We start from the raw sequence: 22,777 nt of genomic DNA, 5'->3' as shown, positions 1-22,777 counted from the left end.
TAATATTCCAACTGATTCTTAACACAGTCCCTCAAATATATAATCTTGATAATTTCCATTTCCTTTTTACATTATACTCATAATAAAAATTTTAATCCTTCAAATTATACTCATTATCTTAATTTTTCTATGTGCTAAAATCTCCCAACTAGGTTGTGAATTTCTTAATGAAAGATATATGACTTTTTTTCTATACTTCCTGAGCCACAGGTCTCCTTTATTCCCAATCACCTACCACCAGACAATTATTTCTACCTATATGCCTGCACATAAACTCATTTTGTTTGAAACTAAACCCATTAGTTTTTCCCTACCATCTACAGTGCTTCCTAGGCTCCATTACCCAATTAAACATTCTAGAAATTTCTCTGACATTTCTATTCTTCCTATAACAAATTGTTCACTAAATCTTGTGGTTATACTATTATAGTCTGTTAATACAGTGAATCATATTAATGAGTTTTCTAATGTTAAACCATCCTTGATTTCTTACTATAAAACCTTCTAAATATTTTTTTCAGATTATATAAAGTATATTTATTGTGAAGAATTTGAAAAATCCAGGAGATAAAAATTATCTGCAATTCTCTAAGAGATAATTAATGTTAACATTTTTATGTATTTCCTTCTGGGCCCGGTGCACAGATTTGTGCACTGGTGGGGTCCCTCAGCCTGGCCTGTGGACAATCCCCCAAGGGGTTCCAAATTGCGAGAGGGTGCAGGCCAGGCTGAGGGACCCAACCAGTGCATGATTGGGACTGGGGAGGGACTGTGGGAGGGCTCCTGGGTGTGTCCGGCCCATCTTGCCCAGTCCCGATTGGCTGGATCCCAGCAGCAAGCTAACCTACTGGTCGGAGTGTCTGGACCCTGGTGGTCAGTGCACGTCATAGTGATTGGTCGAACAAATGGTTGGACACTTCGCATATTAGGCTTTTATTATATAGGATGACTTTCAAAGAAACAAAATTAGAATTATATCCTCCATATTTATTTTCTACTCATTTCACTTCACATTGTATTCAAGAGTACTTTATATTAAATGTTTTTCAAAAATAAGATATTGACATGCTTGAAAGTGATAGCTAACTGATGTCATTGAACAGTGTGACTATCCACCTTCGGTGTCACTGAAAAAAATCTCATCATAGTATTTATGCAAATGTTTACAGCTTTTTTCTTTTCTTTTTCACAGCTTTTGATAAAATTCCCAGTGACAACATACTACATAGATTCAAAAATTACTGAATCATAGCTAAATTTGGATGGAAGTCCACAGATGAGCCATTGAAAACTGTGTTAGATCATCAAAAAGCAGTTCTGCTGATCATAAAGACAGTAATGTCAAAGATTCATATGACTTTGAATAAAACTTTTGTAAAATTTTAAAGAAAATAGATTTTGTTTCTAAATTGATATTTTATATTTATAAAGCATGGATTACTAGATTAAGTACAAATGCAGGAGGAAAATAATAATCAAGATTTCAGTGCCTCACAGTACTCCATAATATGGTTGTACTATTTATCATCAGATGGCAAATTCCACCTACTTATAATGTTAAAAGCAACATAAGAAAGATAGTCAACAAATACTATTAGGGAAAGTTAGGACAAATGTTTTAATTGCACATGAGACCACAGAGAAGAACTGGTGTGAAAGCCTCTGTAGCCCTTTATAGCGTCCCATGTACCAGGCCCATGTCTTCCAAAAGTTTGGAATGCAATGCAAGTTTAGAAAACCTCCAGTTGGAAGCTTTAATCACAATTGCTATTCCAGATGTGTTTACTTCAAAGAAGTATATCAATATTATTCTGACAAATTTTTTTCCTTTACCACATTAAGCAAACACCACCAGAAACATTTGCTTTCACCAGCAGGGACAGCATTAAACTTTCATTGTCTTGCCTCAGGTCTCTATCAACTCTGTGCTACAATTTAGTTCACAGGGACTTTGTTATCTCATCATTCCACCTAACTGTAAATTGGTCTACTTCACACTGATGGAACTTGGTGAGCGGAAGTAGCAGCGGGTATCCCAGATGTCTTGGTAAGATATAAACATGCCAGAAAGCTGGAAATAAAACACAGGAAATTTGGGGGAGCCTACAATCTTAGTACATTTCTGGAGGATCCAATGGGCTATAGCAAGCAGGCTATCTCTTTCAACATGAAAAGTCAATGTGCATTTCCACCAAAAAACAGGCACAATGTGAATCCGTGAGTGGCTCTAAAGTCTGATTGGCTTTGAAGACAGTATGGCTCTGGTTTGTATTATAGGATGAGACACTTGGAAGCCCACACATACAATGGCAAAACCATTGTTTATTAATCATTTGTGAATGTTATGACAACCACTATCAGTCATCTCATTGCTTACACGGTATTTTATAAACTATTCTAGATCTGGTATTGCCTTCTCTCCTTGCCATTCTTCTATCAGTAATACATCTGTGGTCTTACTAAATGACTTCTACCCCCACCACATTACTTACTGATCCAGTGAAAAACGAAGGCAATGGGCTTGTGAAATTCACTGGTATTAGGAACATCACTATCAAGAAACACCAGGTTTATTGAATGTGAAATGTTTTACTGAAGACACATATAGTTATAGTGCCAGATGGGTTATTACACCTTGTAAGGTTGAAATATTTTCCCACATAATATTGCTTCTGACCAAGTTTACAGCAAAAGTGAGGGAACTATTTCACACTGGCTGGTTTACATGGCTCCAAAGCAACTCGCCTATAACATGTCAGCTGGTGACATCTGAGGGATGCTATTCTACCAGATGCAGCCATGCTCTGAAAGAGCAAGCAATATATGGTACTGTTTCCTACAGCAGAATACATAGGCCTAGGAAGAGAACTGGAGGTGTGAGTGACAACTCACATTATCACAACTAAGACTTACAAAAATTCTGCTTTTTATCCTTATGACTTGGGCTCTACTCATTTACAAATTTTAATATCTAACCAAGGGAGGACTGTTTATCCTTTTCTTTCTATTATAAATTATACCAGAATAATAACATATATAACAATAAACTTCACTTTTTCAGATACTATGTTTGAATTAAACAGAATACACAGCTTATATTTTTAAATAAAAAGTATGAGGAAATGAGTATTTTATGAATAAACTGCATAAAAAGAAGGAAAAAATCTAAAGTATCTATTGTCATGACATAGTTGAGGACGAATGAAATTCTAAATACTTTTGGGGGAGGGGAGACCAATAGGAAAGAGATCTCAAAATGCCATTTTAAAATCGTATTAATATACTACAAATAAAAACTATGTTTACTAAATGAACATATTACTTGGGATAAAAAAACATGACTTGAAGCTTAACTCCTAACACTTCTGAGTGGCATTTTTACTTCAGCAGTATCACACTGCTTATAAATATTACAACACAACATGCTGCTTCCCAACTGTGTCTTTGCATGTACTGTTGCTTTGCTTCCTTATCTATATGGATAACTCCTACGTGTTCCTCATAATCCAGTTCAGCTGTTACCTCCTCTGGGAAGCCTTCACTTACATTAATCCCTATCGTAACACTTTTCCCCTACAAAGAAAACTATTTTTCAGTTCTTTGTATACATATTTCTATTACTATATTTATCTGAATAACAATTCAAGGACCTGCTTGAATTATATAATATCATATCTAAAACATAGCGAGGTGGGGGGATAAAAGCTAGTCCTATAACCAGATACCAAGGAAGCAAAGACTAGCTGGGGAATGGAAAGAGGATGTGGAGTAAATAAAGACTATAGGGTAGTATCTATACTAATAAAAGAGTATTATGCTAATTTGACCAGGAGACCTTCCAGAGATCTTCTGGACATCCTTCATGGTGGCAGGGCTGAGGCAGAGGCAGTTAGGGGCAATGAGGCCAGGAGGGGTGAGATATAGGGGTGATCAGGCAGGAAGGCAGGCAAGTGGTTAGGAGCTAGCGGTCCTGGATTGTGAGGGGGATGTCCAACTGCCTGTTTAGGCCGGAATCCACAGGGATCCCTATCCACCACACTGTGCATGAATTTCATGCACTAGGCCTCTAGTTATATAATAATAGATGTTATAGAAGGTAATTCAAACAGTAGACTTACCAAAATGTCTGATTTTTTGCTCATACTTCTGCATAAATGATTCTGATTTATCTTCATCTTCTGTTTCTTTTCCTTTATCTTGATTAATAAAACTCTAAAAAAAATTTAAGTTAAAATCAGATTTTATATTCTGATTGATCTTCTTTCTCAGATACTGAATGTCTTGCAATCTGTTCAACAGACACTATAAATAGGTGGTATAATCTTATACTGATAGTATATCATTAAATTCATGTGTTAAACTCTATTAAACAATTAAAATTTACTTATACTGGAGTTTCATTTAAAATGATGTATGAAAAGTTGTAGAATTACTTTAGAAATTATACAGAAAAACAAATGAATCTTTTTGTTAAACTAAATTTCCCTATTAAAGGTAGGTATAGAAAGATCCTGTACATGCATCATTTATGTTTTGCTTTATTCATTCCCATTAAGTATCTGCAACTCTAGACCAGTGATTTTCAACCTTTTTCATCTCATGGCATACATAAACTAATTACTAAAATTCTGTGACACACCAAAATATATATATTTTGCTGATCTGACAAAAAAAGTAAGATACAACTTTGATTTACTTACAAAATAAATAAAAACCCCTTTTTGCTTCAAAATGACTTTTTAAAAATTTAGGTGCCCTTGCACACACTCTCCTAGGAGCATGCCTGCGCCTTCCCACCCCTTTCTTCACAAGCATGATTTCCTAAACTCTAAGGAACATCACGAGGCTTGCAACCAGTGCAGCAATGGGCAGTGGCAATTCATCCCAGGCAAACCCCTGAACCAGTCCCCATGACCCCCTTGTTTTTTTTTCTTTTCTTAAATCCTCACTTGAGGATATTTTTCCATTTCTTTTGAGAAAGTGGAAAAGAGGGAGAAACATCGATGTGAGAGACACACATCAACTGTTGCCTTGAGCACGCACCTTGACCACGTTTGGGGAGCAAACTGACAACCCAGGTATGTGCCCTTAACCAGAAAGCCCTCTCGATGAGCCAAAAAAGCTCAATCTAGGCTCATTTTCCCAGCCCTTCCTTGTTTCATTGTCCCTAGCTTTAATAAACATCCACTAAAATAAAAAATAAAAATTCAGGCATCTAAACTTTTATATAAGGACTAGAGGCCCAGTGCGCAAAATTCGTGCACGGGTAGGGTCCCTAGGCCTGGCCGGCAATCAGGGCTGATCAGGGCTTCCAGCTGCCACTGACAATCAGGGCTGATCAGGGCCTTCCAGCTGCCACTGGGGCCTCCATTATGCGCTGCCCCCTGGTGGTCAGCGCACGTCATAGCAAGGGATCAAACTCCAGGTCAAACTCCCTTGGGGACAATTTATATATTTTATATATATATATGATTTCTGGTACCAAGAGACACCTTATTATGTGAGATGACCAATAAGATGCAACTCTATTATATGACCTATATACAAGACATACCAGACAGCTATAGTTGTTTTGGCTATTGTCATTTTTTTTTTGACAATCTAAGGGAAAAGAGGTCAGTGCCCCTGACTAAATAGTCAGGTACTATATGTTTTAAAAATTTTTGCGGTTGAAAGTCACTGCTCTAGACTAATCTTTGGAGCTCTTGCTGGATATAAATCCCGAAATTCAAATCATAAAGAGAAAAAAATATTATCTACCAGAAAGTCTTTGATAAGACACAAACCTAAAATAGACCTTTGTTGTAAACTTTTGTTAGGAGAAGCCAAACAGTTTGATTCTGAAATCAAGTACAAAATTCTATTAAAGAAGTGCTTATTTTCGATTAAATAAGTCATAAAACAGACCAAGATGAAGTTTGTATCTGGCTAGAAAAAATGGCAGAACAATTTTGCAGAACATTCTGTGGTCGCATTTAAACCTTGAGATCATCACTGCCAAAAATGAAAACTGCAAACTAGCTCTCTGGCAGTTTACAATAAAAAAGCACACAAGTTTATATATTACAAAATGAAAGCATTTTTTCCTTATATACTCTGCTATCTAGACCAGCACTGTCCAGTAGAAATATAATCCATTACAAATATAATTTAAAGTTTTCTATTAGCCACATTAAAAAGCATAAAGAAACAGATAAATTAATAACATTAGTTTAACCCAACATATCCAGCATATAATTTCAACAGGTAAGCAATACAAAAAATTATTAATAAAATATTTTACTTCTTTTGGTACTAAATCATTGGAATCTGGTGTGTATTTTACACTTACAGCACATCTCAATTCGGACTAGCCATATTTCAAGCTCTCAATAGCACATGTGGCTAGTGGCTATAGAGTTGGACAGCGCAGATCTAGACCAGTCCTCTCAAGTCTCAAGCTCCCAGACAAAATCAATGTACGATTTTGAGCAAATGACTGGAACATAAAAATAGTCCTAATTAATGTGTGGTATAAATGTAGGCCTTGTTAGAACCTAAGTTTAAAAAAACAATTAAAAAGACAGACAAATGAAAATTTGTGACCACTATATTAACTTTATAAAACAAAGAAACATTATTTTGACCATTCTCTCTGGAAGAAGAAAATTATTTTGAATAGTTTTAGGGTATAAATGCAAACCAGAATAAAATAACACTTTAGAAGACACACCCCTAGAACAATATATACTGACATAGCAAAATATTAAGATAAAGAATGATCCTATTGTGGGGGAGGAAAAATATATAAATATAATTGGTACAAGTACAAAAAAAGTCTAGAAAGATATAACTTACTGTTACCATTGTTATCTCTGGGCAATGGCAGCTAGTGAAGGAAGCCTTATAATTCTATTTTACATATTTATGTGGTTTTTGTTGTTTTTTTAAAAAAGCATGTTGCTGAATTCATAATTTTTCTCAATTAAAGATTAAAGTACTGATAGTGCTAGTGGTGTCATTTCCCTATGTGTATTACTTATTATTACAGCAGAACTAGAGCTGGTGTAGGAGAAGGATATTTAGAGTTCTTAAAAGGGTATGTTGAGGGTGAATGCCAGAACAGAAACAAATAACTACAGATTGAGAAGAATAACGACAGTTAAAGGTAAATTAAATGTGACTTTAGACAAGAATGAGCAGTCTATCCCTGAAGCTTGAAAAGGTTAGTACAAACAGAAGGAATACTTTACATACTAGTTGAAAATGACTCACGTTCATTACCCATATCTACTTCAGATATAAAAGTCAAAGAATAAGGCCTATATAATCCAGTAGAAATAGAAAACCACTCTTAATAAACTACTAACTTGGCATAAGTAATATACTGGTCCTTTCACTACTAACGGTTATAATACCAAGTTCAGATTACTACCTAAAGTTTACTAAAAAAAAGTAACAGTGGTAAACACTTTATTTAGTAAATCCAGCAACTGTATATTAGTGCTAAAAAACTAATAGCAAGCTGATAACACAGCAACATTAGAAAGCGCTTGTAAAATCTTAGCTTTACCACCTGATAGGCCCCATACTACTTGCTTTTAAGACATTACCCTATTTAGTCTTCATACCAACCCCATAAAGTTGAGGAAACTGAGACTTAGAGATGTTAAGTGACTTGCCCAAGGTCACAAGCATGTGACAAAGGTAAGATCTGAGGTAGTCTGATTCCAGAGCCCACACTTACATTCAGTGTGCTATGCTGCAGCCATATATTTGTATTCAGAATTACCCACATTAGACACAATTGGGAATACAGGTTTCTGTAACAAGCACTTTTCATAAACTGTCAAAAACAAATACTGATTACAGGATTCTGTTGTTTTGCTACCAAATATGCACAAAGGTTTGTACAAACATTTTGTTTTTTTCTTCTTTGATTACGGTGCAAAAAAAGGTCATACCTTATTAAAAACATCCTTGCTAATGGTATCCACATTCCATAGACACATTCTTTCTCTTTGTACTAGAGCCTCTTCTTTCTGCCGCCATTCTTCTTCACGTTGCCTCAGTTCTGATACTGCTGTTTGTGCCTTGGCCTGTTCCTGATCCAAGGACTCAGAATTATGCAGTGCTAAGCTACCAAGTTTCTGCTGAGCTTCAGCGAGGTTCCATTTGCATGCCACAGAGCTCTTCACAAACTCTTTCTGCTTTTGGCAAGCCATTTCAATTCCATGGCTATACATCTGGATGAAAAATAATCTTTGTAAGAAATGAAGAAGGCATTGGGAATGTTTACGCAGCACAGTTCAATTTTCTTTTTGTCAGGAATTTCTATATAATGTTTCTGGAGCATAGGTATCCAGAAACCTTCTGTGTGTGTGCAGTTACATTTTTATATTATGGGCCTTGTTTCATCAACTAGACTCTACCAGTAAGCTTCTTTGTTAATCTGTGCCCCTCCCCGCAAAACTAACAGCAACGAAAAGCCTAGCAACTACCACAGATAAACTGTCGCTGGTGTACAACAAACATTTGTTTTATAGTCTTTATCATCTGAAATAGCAGAAAGAGAACAAAAGCTTAAATCTAGTTCATCAACTTATTACTCAACATGCTGAAAATCAGACCTTTAGAATTTTGCTCTGCAAGTTATTCATTGCAAAGAACCTTTTATTTTAAAGCAATCATCTATTAGTTTCTAATTTCCTTCTATATTATCCAAATCTTTGGCAATCTGAGTTCTTATTGGCAATTTTTATTTATAACTGACTATATCAAATAGATACTCTTTAACTTAATCCTAATCAAAACAGGTAAAGTTATTAAAAAAGAAAAGCCAACTGGCCCACCCTGGTGATTCTGTTCCAGTCAGAAGCAATAGTAATTAGCTTTAATATTTATCGAACTCCTACTTGAGATGGGTGCCTTCTATTCTACAGCTGTATAAAATAAGAGTTGAAGGCACATTCTTTATGATTTCTTAGCCAAAATGTAGATCAATATCAAACTACAAATTCAGAATAACTTTACTCCAATCTGTTCCCTTATCTGCATCACTATTATATAAATACACCCTTTCTCATTTTAAGCCATTCTCTTCTCTGCTAGACTGGAGTGATCTCTCCAAAAACTAAACTCCTACCTCCTTTCCAGATTCTGGCATTACATACCTAAATTTTCTCTCATCCCTTCCCCCTCCACCCAAGTTATGCATACTTCCATAGTGGTGTTTTCACACAACACTGTGCTTATTTGTTTACCCAACTCTCAGCTTCTTTAGGAGCTAGAACAATAAATCTTAGGTGAATAAATGACTCCACTTCATGGAATAGACTAGTGGTGGTAAAGAATTCTGAGGCAAGGAGCATGCAAGGTCCCTATTTCCTACATGAGTCTTCAAGGTAAACTTAGATTTCTATTGGGGCAAATGTGGACATTGTTGATATTCAGATGTTTTACTTAATTATTTAGCAGGTTTGGAGCCCAGGCACCACATGACTCTAACCAAGTACTTATTTTATTTTTTTGCTATCTTAGAATAGAATCAAGAAGTGCAGACTAGCTATGCTTTAAGGAGGAGCCAGGAAAAGAAGACAATTTAAGCTATAAAATTTATATTGTAAGAAACGACAAAGATATACTAAGGAAGAATGTATATACAAACAGATCTAGCATTTTCAAATTATGTGGGAGCAAATTCTCAAGTCATTTCTTTTCTCTCTTTTTTTTTTGTTTTGAATTTTTGTAAGATTTTATTTGAGCCAAACTGGTAACATATGTTGGGGACCAAGATCTCAGATGCTTAAGTCATTTCTCAGATAACATAGAAATCTTATCTCTAAATTCTGAAAATGATTTATGTTTAAATTCTTCTCTGCAGACTATATAGATGTTTGGGTATTTGAGCAAACTATGCAGCATGTATTGAGATGACTAAATAAAAAGTCATATTTTATCTGTGAACATATTGAGATTTTAAAGGGATATTAAACATAAATTCAAGGAACATAAAATCAAAAAAGAAACTTGAACATTATGGTCTAACTTTATCTCTATATTCCAAACTGCTATATGTTATATGTAATGTATAATTCTGTTATAATTAATGTCATATGTGATGTATAACATTACATCCAGGATTAGACATCACATATAACATTAATATGTCTAGATTCCCAAATTCCATAAAATTGAACCAAAGCTACTTTTTTATAAAGATTATACAATGTTTATAAATTGAATTAAACATTTTATTCTTTCCGAATATTCCAATCCAAATGTAAATCCTAAAGCCAGCAAGACAAATAAACAGGTTATAACATGAACTAATTTAGGATTAGTAATCACTTTACAGATATTAACAGTATCCAAAGGTAGTTTCAGCGAAATAGTTTTGCATTACATCACAGGATGGGCACTGCAGTAGGTGGGAAAAAATGAGACTGTACTAGGAGTCAGAGTGGTTTTTGGTTTTAATTCTGCCACTAACTAGCTACATGATCTCAGGGAAATAATTTTCAATGAAAGAGATAAGGCTATTTGCTTCTAAAATCCCTTCCTGCTAAATAAGCTTATAATTCCACAGATTAATACACAAATATTTTAAAAATTAAGTTTCTCTTGAGATTCAACCACAATGCACTAAAATTCTTCTTCTACCCTCTCCATACGCCTTCAAAATTGACATTGGCAGCTGCTGTTCATTCTCTTTTCCTCTCTGTAGCACATTCATTATGCCGTTATATAACACACTTTGTATACAAAGATGACACCAGTGACCCATCATTAGTGGGTGAGTACTGACCTATCAATTCTCACTCTGTCCTCCTGAAAAATGTCTTGCATTTTCCCAATGACTGGCTGGCCAAAGTACAGTCTGTGTTATGAAACAGCATTTTTCTCTGTCTGAAGCCAACTCCGTGAGCTGGGCATAGGATCCATGACCCTGCACTCAGTGACAAACGACTTAAATGGCTCGTATTCGTTAACGGCTTGCAAGATGAGTCTAGAGAGAAACTGTATTAATTCAGTTAAGCCCTTGGGGATTCCATTCTGCACGAAGCCTAGAAAGCAGACACCTATAATCCGTTTGGGTGAACAGACAAGTCTGCAATCCTGTAACACACGCTCAAAACACACTCAGGAGAAAAACCAGGACAAGATGATATGAGTATGTAAGCACTTTTATTAAGACAGGACCCAGAAAAATCCTAAACAGCACATCACATGTAGCTAAGTTTCAGAGGAAGGCATGCTGGGCTGAAAACCACACGTAGCATCAGGAACCTCAGGAAGAAGTTTTAAGGACAAGGCAAACGTGAGCCTCTGCGTTTGTACTGGAGAAGGATGGGAAGCAAAACTAAAAACCACCGTCAGGGGTAGTAAAATGGTCACGCGAATGGGAGAGATGTGAGGCCAGCCTCAAAAGCGACATTTAATCTGTTCAGATGTCACAGCAGTACATTCGGATCAGAAACCTTTACAAGGAAGGAGCTCGGTGAACTGCTGAAATACCACCATTTGCTGTGCCTAATGATGAACTAGGCACACATATTAGAACCTTCACCAGAATGCAATGCTCGGGTAACACCACGCACAAGAGGACAAAGGGTCAATGTGACCGTATGAGTCGCCCCCCATCTGGGTGCCGTCAGGAGAGGGCTTGGGGGAGGCACGTCTTCCAAGGGTGAGGAAGGATGAGCCAAGGTGAAAAGGTGCGGGCAGAGGTGGAGGTTGGACACACAGGTCCGGCCCCTCTTCCAAGCCTTCAGAGCAGTGGTTCTCAACCTTCCTAATGCCGCGACCCTTTAATACAGTTCCTCATGATGTGGTGACCCCCCCCAACCATAGAATTATTTTCGTTGCTATTCATAACTGTAATGTTACTGCTGTTATGAACCGTAAATATCTGATATGCAGGATGTATTTTCATTGTTACAAATTGAACATAATTAAAGCATAGCGATTAATCACAAAGACAATACGTAATTATATATGTGTTTTCCGATGGTCTTAGGCGACCCCTGTGAAAGGATCGTTCGACCCCCAAAAGGGTCACGACCCACAGGTTGAGAACCGCTGCTTTAGAAGATGCTACCATAGCGGTGTGATGGCACCGGGCGCTCGGCCCCAGCGGGTGAGGTGGCAGCGCAGACCAGGGTACCCGAGAGGGTCGCAGAGCCGGGGGCCTCCGGGAGCCCGGCCACTGCACCTCCCCTGCCGCTCGCAGAAAGGGGCCCCTTCTCACCTGGGCGCCGCCGCCCGGCAGTGGTGGGCAGCGGGGAGAACTGGGAGACACATCCAAGTCACTCTCTTCCTCAGCCTCAGCCTCGGTCCGAGGGAGGCTCCAAGGTCCTGGAGGCGGCCATGGCTGCTCCATGCCGGGCTGCCCCGGGCCCTACAACACACAGCCTCGGCGTGCGGGGGAGACCTGCTGCGCCGAGCCAGCCGCCCAGCCGGCCGGGGCCGTTACCCAGAATCCCTCTGGGGCCCGCGACGCCGACGCACGCCCCACGCTAGCCCGGGCCCCGCCACCGGCGGACGGCGGAACTCGACGGACACGATTAGGGACGGTACTTCCGGCCTGGAGGGCGGGGCCAGGGCGGTGCGTCCTGGCCCGTGTGTATGAGGCTTGGCTCTGGGAGTCCCACTTTCTAAACACTCGGTTCCCTGCAGTTCTCGTCGCTGCCGACTCACCCCGAGGGGCGCTGCGGGCCCAGTGTCTCCTGCGCTATAAACAGGGAGGGAGACCTAGATGCCGGGTGATGCTCAGACCAGGGAGCATCCACTTGTTTAAAATCTGCACCTCATTGCTGTACATTGATATGTAAAACCAGTATTTCTGAAGCGAGGGTGTTGGGCGGGGCGGGGCGGGGGGAGTAGAATTTTGAAAAGCAGAGCCACTTTTCCTCTCATTTTGAGTTACACGCAACAAGAGTTCTGCGAGCCTGGGCCAGGAGGAAGACGCCAAGGTGAAGGACTGGACCCCGCACGGCTTTAAATAATTTAGACGAGTACCACTGATTGCAAACGGACAGGGAGGGCCTCCTGTATGTCTGCCTGTCTCGTTTAGTCCTAAAGATTGATTCTCTATAGACCCAGCATGCCCAAGGTTACACATATCAAGGGTAAAAACTAGGATTAGCCTAGGGAATCTTTAAAATGTGCATTTTAAAACGTGCACATTTAACCATCAGGTATTGCTGTCGTCATAATTATAGAGACTCCTAAAAAGGAGACGTCATCTCCCCCCAATCTATTAGACTGGCAAACCTTTGAAGTCAGTCAATACAGAGTGTTGACAAGAAATACTCTGAGAGGAAATGTTTGTATAACCTTTTCGGGAGGGGCAATTTGACTAAATCAGAGGATTAAGTGCTTTGATTCAGCAATTTCATTACCAGGAAATTATCCAGCAGTTATTTTTGCATCAATATGCAATGATTTATCTACAATGATTTACTGCAGCATTTTTTGTGTGTGTGGCAAGAAAAAAAAAGCCAAACGTTCCCATTTATAGAACTTTAAAAAGTTATGGTCTGTTATTACAATGGGATAGTATCAGTCTTTTAAAAATAGTAAAATGGATATAAATAAGCTCATATAGAAATATCTCCCGAACGTGTTCAGTTAAAAAAATAAAAGCAACTTGCAAAGTTAGTTATATGTGCGGGCATATCTATAGCTGTAGAGAAAGAGAATGATCCAATTTGTGTAAAAACTGTGCATGTACAGGTATAGAAAATTCCTGGAGGGTAAACAAGAATTGCTATTGATTACCCCTGGCGAGTAAGGCTGGAAGGGAAGTTTCTGAGAATCATCACTTTCTATTCTTAGTTTTCCTGTATTATGCTGTTTGAATATTTTCCAATGCGTATCTGTTATATCTTAATAATTAATTACAAATAAAACTTGAAAAACTAAACCTTTTAGTTTAGGAGTGAAAACCACAGGAGAAAATATGACAGCAGATAAAGTACAAAGGGTGATGAGGCAAAACACTTGTATCTTTCATTAAAAAGTTATTTCAGCCAAAACCGGTTTGGCTCAGTGGATGGAGCGTCGGCCTGCGGACTGAAAGGTCCCGAGTTCGATTCCGGTCAAGGGCATGTACCTGGGTTGCGGGCACATCCCCAGTGGGAGATGTGCAGGAGGCAGCTGGTCGATGTTTCTCTCTCATCGATGTTTCTGACTATCTCTCTCCCTTCCTCTCTGTAAAAAATCAATAAAAATATATTTAAAAAAAGTTATTTCAGCTGTAAAAAAATTAATAAAAATATATTTTAAAAAAAGTTATTTCAAATGAAATTGAGAATATTTCTCAGAAGTTTTCAGTGATTTCCCTGTACATAACATTCACCATACATAATTATGATTCACTCCCTGGAACTAGATGCATTACCACCCCAGCAAAACTTGGGTGCCATTTAGCAATGAAGAAAAGCTTATGGGTGTTAGGTACTAGATCACATTGTCATAACTGCTTACATTCCTGTAATACCCAGTGCCAGTCTAATTCTTGAGCATTATCTCCTAACCTCCTCTACCTCTTGCCAAGATCTCTGTTGGTATAGTCAGTGGCCTCCTTTTAGTTCCTCAAACATACCAATATCTTTCCTGACCCATGGCCCTTTACATTTGTTGTTCCCTTTTCCTGGCTATCTTTTCTATTAGTTCTTTAAAATACATTCTAGTGGTCATGCTTTCCTTTTTAGATCTGAGATCAAATTGTCATACCCTTAGAGAAGCTGACCTGTCCACTGGGTCTAAATTAGGTTCTTATTCCCTCTCCAACCTGTAGCCTTCTATGTCACCCCCTGGGTCTTTCCTTCTTAGTATTTTTCATAAGGTCCACAAGAGCATAGATTGTTTCGTGTTCACCCTGTACCTCCATTGTCCAGACAGTACCTAGTGCATAGTAGGTACTTAATAAATATATGCTGAAAAGATGAGTAAGGAACTAATGAATAGAAACAAATATAAAAAGAAAGATATAGCATTAAATAAAGATGGAAGAGGGTAAAAAGGGAATGGAAATTGGTATATTTTGGGAGGAGGAGAAAGGGTAGATATAATAACATCAGAAATATTCTCATTTTAACTATTGCTGACTTTGGGGCCTGAAGCTTATGCCCAGGTAAAGTGGGCACTTTTTAAAAATATATATATTTTTTGTTGTTGTAAAGTGGACACTTTTTATAAGCCTTGGAACCAAATCATACGCTTCTTTCTTATATTGGATAATAAATATAATTCCTTGGAAATTGCTTTGGGTTATAATTAATCTACTACTCTCATGGACATAGAACTAGCCAGGAGCTCAAAGGAACATATTAGTTTTTCCTGAATGGAAATGACTTTAAAATGGAAGGATATGGACCATGCAGTCCAGAATGCCCAAGGGCAGTCCTTGTGGAAGGGTTTATATGGTGTGGTTAAGTAACTGTTGAGCCTGCAAATGCCAGTGAGGCAAAGCAGAAGCTAAAGAGTAACATATGAGTTTGACTCATGAATTCTAATAAAGTTTGTGAAATGTATCCCATATGTGGGCCCAGATCCCAAATGACTTAAAGATTGTTACAAGTTGTTCAATTGCAATTTAATTCCTTCCTTGGAAGCATTCCTGATACTTGGGGAAAATTCTAGAGGTGTACATATACTTAATGAAATACTACTCAAATTACTAGCTCCTGTTTTGGACATTCACGCAGAGACCACTATTCTTATAATACAGTGCTTCTGTTTTTCCTTAAGTGGGGTTCCTGCTGCATTACTTGTAAAGTACTTTACACCATAATAATTTTCTTATCTGCATTTTGGGTGAATAAATCCATCATATTTTTCTCTTTAAGTGTATATGGACTTGTGTTGAAGGGAATTTCATAGAGATGCCACCAAGAATTCTTTTGATGGGCTATTTTAGGACAGAAGGAGATCCGCATAAGGATATGATTTCTCTTCTTACTTAAGTATGTGTTAAATATTTTAAAGTTGTTATTATGAATATTTTTAAATACACAAAACTATAGAATAATAGTAAACTTCAGATTAACCCAGATGAACAATTATCAAGCTATTGCTACATTTTCTTTATCCATTCCTTTTGTTCATTTCCTAGGATATTTGAAAACAAATTTTAGACATTAGATCATTTCTACTATATACCTTAATATGTATCTCTAAACAATGTTGATATTTGTCTTATATAAACACAAGGACATTATCATACCTATTAACTAGCATTATCATACCTATTGTTATTATTTAATACCCAAACCATAATAAAATTTTCTTGATGGTCTCAAATATTCTATTTAAGTTGGTTTTTTTGAATCAGGGTGCCAACAAAGTCCACATATTACATTTGGTTGTCAGGTCATCTTAAGTAACTTTTCATCTGAAGCATTTCCCCTTCCCTGCTTCCTTTGTTTTTCAATGTCATTGACTTATTGCAGATTAATTAGGTCAGTTGTCCTACAAAATGTCCCACATTCTCAATATGTCTGTTTGCTTCCTTGTGTTACTAACAAGTTTCTCTACCCCCAGATTTCCTTTAAGTGAAGTTAGCTCTGGAACAACTCCGCTCAATAGAAGTTTCTGTGATGATGGAAATAATTCTTCTTGCCTTATCCAATACAATAGCCACTAGCCACACGTAGCCATTGAACACTTTAAAATGTGACTAGTGAGCCTGGCTGGCATGGCTCAGTGATTGAGCATCTACTTATGAACCAGGAGGTCACGGTGTGATTCCCGGCCAGGGCACATGCCCGGTGTCCAGGTTGCAGGCTCGATCCCCAGTGTGGGGCATACAGGAGGCAGCCAGTCAATGATTCTCTCTCATCATTAATGTTTCTATCTTTCCTCTCCCTTCCTCTCTGAAATCAATAAAGATATATATTTTTAAAAATGTGACTAGTGGGAGTGGGGAGTGAGGAATTGAATTTTAAATTTAGTTTTAGTTCATTTAAATTTAAATATATGTATTTAAATATATATATTTGTAATCATGAGATTCCACCTTGTCACCTTGTCAGGGAGAGTGGCCTGTGTGGGATATGTAAATCTGTGTAGCTATGCTAATCCATACACACAGTGGATGAAATCCTAGATAAAGAGTATTGTGAGGAAAGAACAGGATCTAGAAATGTTGCTTAGGATGAACAGAGACAGAGAATGAATAGCCAAAGAGTTGGAGGGAAACCAGAAGAGGGCTACGTCCTAGAAGCCAAGCAAGAAGAGCCCAGTTTTATCCAGGAGAGTTCAGTGAAGCAAGGAGAGTCCAGTTAAGTCTAGGAAGAACATAAGATGGGACATAAGTGTCTCTAGGATGTCTATGTTACAGGAACAGTGACATGGCAGGGTACACCTGGATTCAAGTGTGGTTGCTTCCCTTTAGCTGTGTGGCCTTGGGCAAAAGGCCATCTGATTTCATTCTACAGATTCTGCATCTATAAAATAGGGATAATAATATCTTCCTCAAAGAGTTATTGTGGGGGTTACATGAATGATGCATATGCGATGTGTCTAGCACTTTGTAGGTTCTCAATAAAGATGGATTCCTCCCATTTTGTCTCTCCCCACTTACTCCTTTGTTTGATCCTCACTCTCCTTCATGTCTTAGCTTTGGTGTTGGTGGTGACCCACTGGTAAGGGTCAACACAGGTCCATTCCTCATATATCACTGTACTAGTCTGGGTGCCAGCAAGCTGTTATGAGCTGACAAATCAGTGCTCTGGATACTGTAGGAAGCCAACCACCCACTTATGTACCTCTTGATATGTAGACAGAGCACCCAGGATTGGATAAGGACACAAAGTACCCTTCTTCATCATACTCAGTTTTTCCCTTCCAGGGAAAAGAACTCCAACTACCAAATGAATACCTAATTTTTGTCTCAAGGCATCTTTTTGCACTTGCATTTTGCATTTATATAAATTTCCAATACAAAATATTAATAATAAATGACTCATCACAATTAAATGTTTTGAGTCAGCATTGGCCCTACCAGATTTTTCCAATTTGCTAGAAACAGCCACTCCATTTTTATTTGTTAAATACAGTGAAGGGGGGCGGGGAGGGAGGAAGGGGAGGAAATGCAATTTTCCCTACTGGTTAATAACGCTTGCCCTGTCTGCCACCACTGACGGTTTTTGCAGTGTAAGCCTGATTTTGGCAACTACAGTAACTACCCATTGGGAGATAATATAATTCATTGCTTGCATTAGGTTAACTAAACCCCCAAAAGAGAGACTGACAATTTCTATTGTGGCTAAAGCAGGGTACCTAACATTTTAAAAACCTTTTAAAAAATTATCCTTGTATTTCTAAAAAGCACATGTTGAATTTCTTATTGACAGTGTGTGCTTTGCGGACCAAACACGAGGACATAATATTTCATAAACAAGAGAGTACTTTTAGGGACAGGCTACTATGTTAATTGAAACATCTATGTGAGAAAGACATATGGATTGGTTACCTCCCACACAAACACCCCGACAGGGGCCAGGAACGAATTTGCAACCCAGATAAGTGCCCTTGACCCGGAATCTAACCGACGACATTACGGTGCACGTGCCCACACTCATCGGCCAGGGCCACATCCATTTTTAGACGGACACTGTCAACATTTGGTGTAATGGGAACCAGGGCTCTTAGCATCTCGCCACCCGGCTACCATCTCAGTACCTGGTCGTTTTCCCCCTTCAGCGCACAGTCTGGCAAGCGGACCGTGGGACCGCGCTTCCCTAGCAGAGCATTGAAGACGTGTACGCCTGCGCCTTAGACCTCGCTGACGTTCTAAGGTGGAAGGTTGCGCGTTTGAGTTTCCATGGCAACGCGACGCTTCCGCCTTCTGGAAGCCTTAGCTCCAGCTCCGGCTGTGTGAGACCCGTCCGGGTGGGAGGGGACCTGGGCACTGGGGAACAGATGGGGTAGGAAGGGGTGGGAGCTGGGAACATTTGCTCCAGGGATTGAACTAAACTAAGAAAGATCTGTCCTAGGCTCAACGCGAAAGGATCTTTTCATCCCGGTCCTTTCGCCCACGCAGGGAACGATGCCTCTGGAAGTGGTGGTGGAGTTGCAGATCCGGGCGGTAAGAAAGATCAACGAACCTCCCTTTCTTTCCCCAGGTTCTGAAAGGGTCCCTGGCCATTCTCACCACACCCTCTTATTCACCACACAGACATCATTATCTTTTGGAACAAACAGTACTCTGACCCTACGATTTTCTACACTGGTCTTCCCAGACCTCCTAACCTTTACTTCAGTTCAACCTCTTCCCATTTTCCTCCCCCTTAAAGCCAACTTGTTTCTAGCTTTATCCTGAAATTTTCTGTTCTTTAAAAATAACCCTGTATTAAGTGCAAGGAGGATTTTCTTTTCTTTTGCAGGATAAAGATTTGGGAAAGGTTTAAAACCCTCTTTTAAATAACCAGGTTAGAATTTTATTTCATAAAGCCTCATTACTTCCTGATAATTTTTCACTTCTAGGAACCAATAAGATATTTCAAAGCTATTTCCCCTATTAGGTCTGGTTTGCTAATTCCAAAGGGGAAATCAATCAACTGTCTTATAATTATCCACCGAATCTTGCTTAAGTGAGACACTGTGACAGAGTGACTCCACTGTTTGGAGTCATTCCTCTTTTTTTTTTTTAAATATATTCCATTGATTTTTTAGAGAGGAAGAGAGATAGAGAGTCAGAAACATCGATCAGCTGCCTCCTGCACATCTCCTACTGGGGATGTGCCCGCAACCCAGGTACATGCCCCTGACCAGAATCGAACCTGGGACCTTTCAGCCCGTAGGCCGTCGTTCTATCCACTGATCCAAACCGGTTTCGGCAAGTCATTCCTCTTATTTCAGTTCCCATTTTCCAATCCTTCCATCTGTAGTGACAGGCTGTCCTGCAGCTTTGCCTCCTAACTATAGGGACTTCTCTCCTGGCCATGATTACAAGCAAACATGCCACACAGGTTATGGCTATGGAAAATATGGTTAGTCTCTATACAATTGACAAATGCAGTTTCATTATACACACAACTACAAAATAAAGAGCAGAATTTCCTGGATGTTCCACTTTGACAGCAAATAGAACCAGGCTATATCAGCCGTGCAATATCAATTGCAAGCTCTCAAAATGTGTAGTAGTAAGGTGAAGGAATTCTTGAAAGGGTGAGTGATAAATCAGTCTTCCTCTTCATCAAGGCAAAAATGAAACACTCATTTCAATATTATTGGTTAATTTTATTGTCATTTTTAAAAGGCATTCCTCAGTATACAATTAATTAACAGTGAAATCAGTTTTCTACTCTACAGTACTTAGGATCCTCCAAAAACAGGGTGAATTGATCTGTGCTTTAAAGCCAGCAAACTAGGCCCCAGCAACTAAGATAGGGAATTCCAGAACTATATATAGCCAGTAACCAGAAGGTAAGCCTAATTTTCAGCCTCTAATATTCAGGTTTGTGGACACTGTAAGAAATGTCATGCTTCCAAATATCTGGCCTGAATATTGTTACCATTAAAATAAAGGATCTAAGATTAAATGATAAAGCAAAGTACTTACTGCTTCAGTTTGACTCTGCAAGTGAAGAGGTAGTCTGTGTTCAGGATGTTGTGGGAATGAAAATGATTTTATTTGAAAAGCTACTCTTTTATCTTGAAGAGTAGCTATTCCTCTCAGTGTGTCTCCCACACTCAGAAAATTTGTTTCCACCCAATCATAGCCTACTTGTCACAGCCATTCTCCAGATTCCTATGTGCACCTCTCCTAGTTTATGACAGATCAAAGGTTATAATCCATTCTATTTATAAATGTCAAAATAACTTGTCAAAGGTTTTTAACTTAAAGGTTCTTAATTTTTAGGTAGAGAGGCATTTAAAGCTTACCCTTTCAGTTTTTCATGGTCAAAGAATAATGAGCAGTGTCCACTCTACATTTGGTGGTCTTTGTTCTTGTGATTTGGGGGAGGCACCATGAATAAAGTGCTTTAAATGTAAAGGTCAATGTAAATGTAAATTTAGGAGTTAGTTGTACCTTGTATAGCAGCAGACTCCCCTGATTAATTTCAAATGAAATACTGTTACTTAAAGTGTGCCGTATACAGGGAAACAGAATTCCATATGAAAAAGTATTAATACACAAGGTCATCCTTGTGGTATAGATGAAAAAGCTCACACTTTTGCATTGCAGAGTCACATTATTTTCCCATTTTATTAACTCAGTGGAGCAGCATTTTTTTTTTTAATTCAGTAGAGATGACAGGTATCAGGACCCTATATCCTACCATACTGGTCCATTGACATACTAGTAGTATGTGGTTAGCTACCCCCAAACTCTCAGTTTCTCTGACCTCCTCAGTAGCTTATCTTTTCTGTGTAAGGCCATTGTTCTATCCTCCCTTTTTTTCTAGAGACTATAGGTATGTCCATCTTTCAGTGTATCTTCTTCAAGTAAGTTCTTGGCTTGTTCTCTGAATGCTAAAAGATAATATTAGAGAATAGTGGGAACTAAATAGAAATTTAAAGACCTTTTGAAGAGGTAAAAGAAAGTTATGTACTATAATCTCTCTTCTCACTACCAAGCCCACAAAGATGGAAGAGACAATAAACTAAAAATGCTTACCAAGAAAATCAAGATTAAGAGGAAATCTCCCCAGCTGTGATAACAGATCTTCAGAGAATAAACTAGAAAAAGCTATGTCTTAGACTCTTAAATAACTAAGAACTATGATTAGTATACAGCTTATCTGCTTGTATATTTACAGAATGAAGATCCTCCCCCCCCCCCAAAGTTCAGTTCACAAGTGATATATTGATGTATAGGATCACTACAAAATACAATTTTTCTGATGTCAATTTTGAAAAAACAGCAACATTACAATCACCCCAGCTCGATTTCTTTGCAGTTGTCCTGGAGATACAAACAGTTGTTGAATGTATAACAGTGGGATTTTTCTTTCTTTCTGTAATATGGCCCTGATCAGTAATGGCCAGCATGTGGCTTCAGCCTAGCAACCCATCAAGAGGGGCACCTAAAATTCCAAAGGAAGCCTGAAATGTCCTAAGAGGGACAAGCGGTATGGCTGCTGGTTTATGTCAGCATGATCGCATGTGGAAACATCTAGATCTCCTGGTGCCATAATGAATAAGACGGTGTCATTGTTGGTTCCACAGTACAAAGAGGACTGGAGCATTGTGCGGTGACAGCCAGCAGTAGTCCACGATGCTATACTGCATGTAGCCCAGAAAAAAGCCAAAAGCCACGTCGGTGACATTGTGTCGCCCCAGCATGACCCTGGAGAGGCCCAAGATGAAAGCCCACAGTACCACCAGCACCCTCAGTGGAATGGCCAACACCAGGTGGTTCAAGATGAACCGCGACACCAGGGCGGCCCTGGTGGCATGTCCCGAGGGAAAGGAGTACTTGTCCACCGAGAGGGTGACAAACATGTCCATCTGGTTGTGGGCTGGGCGACGCCTGCGGACCAGCCCCTTGAGCAGGGCCACCAGCAGCAGGTCCAAAAGCAGAGCAAAGAGCAGGTTCATCAGCACCTCGCGCCCGGCCCAGCTGTCGCTCCTGGACAGGCAGTAGAGGGTGCCCAGCAGCCAGGGGATGCCGTGTCCCGAGATCTCCAGCAGCTTCATAAGGGGCCGCACGCTGCCCCAGGACGAGCTCTCTCCCGCGCACACCCCCAGCTTCTTGGACAGCCACAGGTCGATGGCCAGCAGGGAGCGCAGGGCGATGCCCAGGAAGGACGGGTTCAGGTCGATGCGGTCCTCCTCGGGCAGC

The 22,777-nt window shown here is 39.1% G+C and overlaps 3 protein-coding genes across 7 annotated transcripts in view; 2 read left to right on the top strand and 1 right to left on the bottom strand.

Annotated features, from left to right (window-relative positions):
* AK3 (adenylate kinase 3) overlaps positions 1-1,392 on the top strand; it is a 35,163-nt gene extending 33,771 nt beyond the window's left edge. Inside the window, exon 6 of the mRNA XM_006768240.2 lies at positions 1,193-1,392. The gene's annotated coding sequence lies outside the window, so the exon portion shown is untranslated. The remainder of the gene's footprint in view (positions 1-1,192) is intronic.
* CDC37L1 (cell division cycle 37-like 1) overlaps positions 1-12,531 on the bottom strand; it is a 35,190-nt gene extending 22,659 nt beyond the window's left edge. For 3 of the 5 annotated variants that reach the window (XM_006768244.2, XM_015566890.1, XM_006768243.2), the window contains exons 1-3: positions 12,230-12,531; positions 7,944-8,225; positions 4,119-4,212 (exon numbers count right to left, since the gene is read on the bottom strand). In XM_006768244.2, coding sequence (XP_006768307.1) covers positions 4,119-4,212; positions 7,944-8,225; positions 12,230-12,361 — 508 coding nt within the window. In that variant the 5' untranslated portion in view covers positions 12,362-12,531. Of the gene's footprint in view, positions 1-4,118; positions 4,213-7,943; positions 8,226-10,786; positions 10,810-12,229 lie in introns of those variants that run through there. The other 2 variants (XM_006768242.2, XM_015566891.1) reach the window with 2 other exon arrangements.
* A 6,421-nt stretch (positions 12,532-18,952) lies between these two features.
* Positions 18,953-22,777, top strand: part of SPATA6L (spermatogenesis associated 6 like) — a 37,559-nt gene continuing 33,734 nt past the window's right edge. Inside the window, exon 1 of the mRNA XM_006768239.2 lies at positions 18,953-19,075. Coding sequence (XP_006768302.1) covers positions 19,037-19,075 — 39 coding nt within the window. The 5' untranslated portion in view covers positions 18,953-19,036. The remainder of the gene's footprint in view (positions 19,076-22,777) is intronic.

This window comes from Myotis davidii, unplaced genomic scaffold (assembly GCF_000327345.1).
Source record: "Myotis davidii unplaced genomic scaffold, ASM32734v1 scaffold83, whole genome shotgun sequence".
NCBI classification, from domain to species: Eukaryota; Metazoa; Chordata; class Mammalia; order Chiroptera; family Vespertilionidae; genus Myotis; species Myotis davidii.
Note: the sequence above shows the minus strand (reverse complement) of the source record. Positions and strands in the feature narration are given on the sequence as shown.